Source organism: Oncorhynchus clarkii, unplaced genomic scaffold (assembly GCF_045791955.1).
Source record: "Oncorhynchus clarkii lewisi isolate Uvic-CL-2024 unplaced genomic scaffold, UVic_Ocla_1.0 unplaced_contig_644_pilon_pilon, whole genome shotgun sequence".
In the NCBI taxonomy this organism is placed as follows: domain Eukaryota; kingdom Metazoa; phylum Chordata; class Actinopteri; order Salmoniformes; family Salmonidae; genus Oncorhynchus; species Oncorhynchus clarkii.
The window spans coordinates 297,252-300,795 of record NW_027260887.1 but is presented as its reverse complement, the minus strand read 5'-3'; the positions used below and the strand labels follow the sequence as shown (position 1 = coordinate 300,795).

The following is a 3,544-nucleotide window of genomic DNA, read 5'->3' as shown; positions in this document are numbered from 1 at the left end:
GTGCCAGGGAGGATGAGGAGACTGCTAGAGGGGATGAAGAGACTGCTAGTGAGTGTGAGGAGACTGCTAGGGAGGATGAGGACACTTCTAGGGAGCGTGAAGAGACTGCTGCGGAAGATGAGGACACTACACGGGAGCATGAGGAGACTGCTAGTGAGTGTGAGGAGACAGCTAGGGAGGATGAGGACACTGCTAGGGAGCGTGAGGAGACTGCTAGTGAGCGTGAGGAGACTTCTAGGGAGGATGAGGAGACTGCTAGGGAGGATGAGGTGACTTCTAGATAGAATGAGGAGTGCCAGGGAGGATGAGGAGACTGCTAGGGAGGATGAGGACACTGCTAGGGAGTGTGAGGAGACTGCTAGGGAGCGTGAGGAGACTACTAGGGAGGATGAGGAGACTGTTAGGGAGCTTGGGGAGGCTGCTAGGGAGGATGAGGAAACTGCTAGGGAGCGTGAGGAGACTGCTAGGGAGCGTGAGGAGACTGGTAGGGAGCGTGAGGAAACTGCTGGTAGGATGAGGAGACTGTTAGGGAGCTTGAGGAGGCTGCTAGGGAGGATGAGGAGACTGCAAGGGAGCATGAGGAAACTGCTAATGAGCTTGAGGAGACTGATAGGGAAGATGAGGAGCCTGTTAGAGAGCGTGAGGAGACTGCTAGGGAGGATGAGGAGACAGCTAGGGAGGATGAGGAGACTGCTAGAGAGGATGAGGAGCCTGCTAGGGAAGATGAGGAGACTGCTAGGGAGGATGAGGAAACTGCTAGGGATGATGAGGACACTGCTAGGGAGCGTGAGGAGACTGCTAGTGAGTATGAGGAGACTGTTAGGGAGCGTGAGGAGACTGCTAGTGAGTTTGAGGAGACTGCTTGGGAGGATGAGGAGCCAGCTAGGGAGCGTGAAGAGACTGCTGCGGAGGATGAGGACACTACACGGGAGCGTGAGGAGACTGCTAATGAGCGCCAGGAGACTGCTAGTGAGCGGCAGGACACTGCTAGGGAGGATGAGGAGACAGCTAGGGAGGATGAGGAGACTGCTAGGGAGGATGAGGAGCCTGCTAGGGAAGATGAGGAGACTGCTAGGGAGGATGAGGACACTGCTAGGGATGATGAGGAGACTGCTAGTGAGCGTGAGGAGACTGCTAGGGAGTTTGAGGAGACTGTTAGGGAGCGTGAGGAGACTGCTAGTGAGTTTGAGGAGACTGCTTGGGAGGATGAGGAGCCTGCTAGGGAGCGTGAAGAGACTGCTGCGGTGGATGAGGACACTACACGGGAGCGTGCGGAGACTGCTAATGAGCGCCAGGAGACTGCTAGGGAGGATGAGGAGACAGCTAGGGAGGATAAGGAGGCTGCTAGGGAGGATGAGGAGCCTGCTAGGGAAGATGAGGAGACTGCTAGGGAGGATGAGGAAACTGCTAGGGATGATGAGGACACTGCTAGGGAGCGTGAGGAGACTGCTAGTGAGCGTGAGGAGACTTCTAAGGAGGATGAGGAGACTGCTAGGAAGGATGAGGTGACTGCTGGGGAGCATGAGGAGACTGCTAGGGAGCGTGAGGAGGCTGTTAGGGAGTATGAGGAGACTGTTAGGGAGCGTGAGGAGACTGCTAGTGAGTTTGAGGAGACTACTTGGGAGGATGAGGAGCCTGCAATGGAGGATGAGGATACTGCTAGGGGGCGTGAGGAGACTGCTAGTGAGCGTGAGGAGACTTCTAGGGAGGATGAGGAGACTGCTAGGGAGGATGAGGACACTGCTAGGGAGCATGAGGAGACTGCTTATGAGCGTGAGGAGACTGCTAGGGAGGATGAGGAGACTGCTATGTAGGATGAGGAGACTGCTAGGGAGCGTGAGGAGACTGCCAGGGAGAATGAGGAGGCTGCTAGGGAGAATGAGGAGGCTGCTGGGGAGGATGAGGAGACTGCTAGGATGGATGAGGAGACTTCTAGGGAGGATTAGGAGATTGCTAAGGTGGGTGAGGAGAATGTTAGGGTGGATGAGACTTCTAGGGAGGATGAGGAGACTGCTAGGCAGGGTGAGGAGACTGCTAGTGAGCGTGAGGAGACTTCTAGGGAGGATGAGGAGACTGCTAGGGAGCGTGAGGAGAGTGCTAGGGAGATTGAGGAGACTGGTTGGGAGAATGAGGAGCCTGCTAGGGAGGATGAGGAGACTGCTAGGGAACGTGAGGAGACTGCTAGGGAGGATGAGGAGACTGCTATTGAGCGAGAGGAAACTGACATGAGGATGAGGAGACTGTTAGGGAGGATGAGGAGACTGCTAGTGAGCGTGAGGAGACTGCTAGTGAGCGTGAGGAGACTGCTAGTGAGCGTGAGGAGACTGCTAGTGAGCGTGAGGAGACTGCTAGTGAGCGTGAGAAGATTTTTTGTGGCGACACATATTAACCTGTTGTCATGACCCTAATACATGCAAACTTATGTGGGCTTTATGCCATGTTGGTGTGTGATGATGTGTGTGTGTGTGTGTGTGTGTGTGTGTGTGTGTGTGTGTGTGTGTGTGTGTGTGTGTGTGTGTGTGTGTGTGTGTGTGTGTGTGTGTGTGTGTATGTATGTGTGCGTGCGTGCTTGTGTGTGTGCTAATTTGTGTGTGTGTGTGGTCAAGTCTCCTCAGTGAACCGAAGCCACTCTTGTGAGTAACCGGCCATTTGGGAAACACATCTTGATGAGACGTGTGAGCAGTAGGCTGATCCCATTTCAGAATATAATGATGAGTGGAGACATGTGAGCAGTAGGCTGATCCCATTTCAGAATATAATGATGAGTGGAGACATGTGAGCAGTAGGCTGATCCCATTTCAGAATATAATGATGAGTGGAGACATGTGAGCAGTAGGCTGATCCCATTTCAGAATATAATGATGAGTGGAGACATGTGAGCAGTAGGCTGATCCCATTTCAGAATATAATGATGATTGGAGACATGTGAGCTGTAGGCTGATCCCATTTCAGAATATAATGATGAGTGGAGACATGTGAGCAGTAGGCTGATCCCATGTCAGAATATAATGATGAGTGGAGACATGTGAGCAGTAGGCTGATCCCACTTCAGAATATAATGATGAGTGGAGACATGTGAGCAGTAGGCTGATCCCATTTCAGAATATAATGATGAGTGGAGACATGTGAGCAGTAGGCTGATCCCATTTCAGAGTATAATGATGAGTGGAGACATGTGAGCAGTAGGCTGATCCCACTTCAGAATATAATGATGAGTGGAGACATGTGAGCAGTAGGCTGATCCCACTTCAGAATATAATGATGAGTGGAGACATGTGAGCAGTAGGCTGATCCCATTTCAGAATATAATGATGAGTGGAGACATGTGAGCAGTAGGCTGATCCCATTTCAGAATATAATGATGAGTGGAGACATGTGAGCAGTAGGCTGATCCCATTTCAGAATATAATGATGAGTGGAGACATGTGAGCAGTAGGCTGATCCCATTTCAGAATATAATGATGAGTGGAGACATGTGAGCTGTAGGCTGATCCCATTTCAGAATATAATGATGAGTGGAGACATGTGAGCTGGCCAGGAGATG

General features: G+C 51.9%; 1 protein-coding gene across 1 annotated transcript; it reads left to right on the top strand.

Moving 5' to 3' along the window:
• Positions 1–285: 285 nt before the first annotated feature.
• On the top strand, positions 286–2,402 carry LOC139402126 (golgin subfamily A member 6-like protein 22). The gene is made up of 3 exons (XM_071146198.1): positions 286–399; positions 513–1,810; positions 1,997–2,402. Exons 1-3 carry the CDS (start codon positions 286–288, stop codon positions 2,400–2,402), a joined length of 1,818 nt encoding a protein of 605 aa, XP_071002299.1.
• The last annotated feature ends 1,142 nt before the right edge of the window (positions 2,403–3,544 follow it).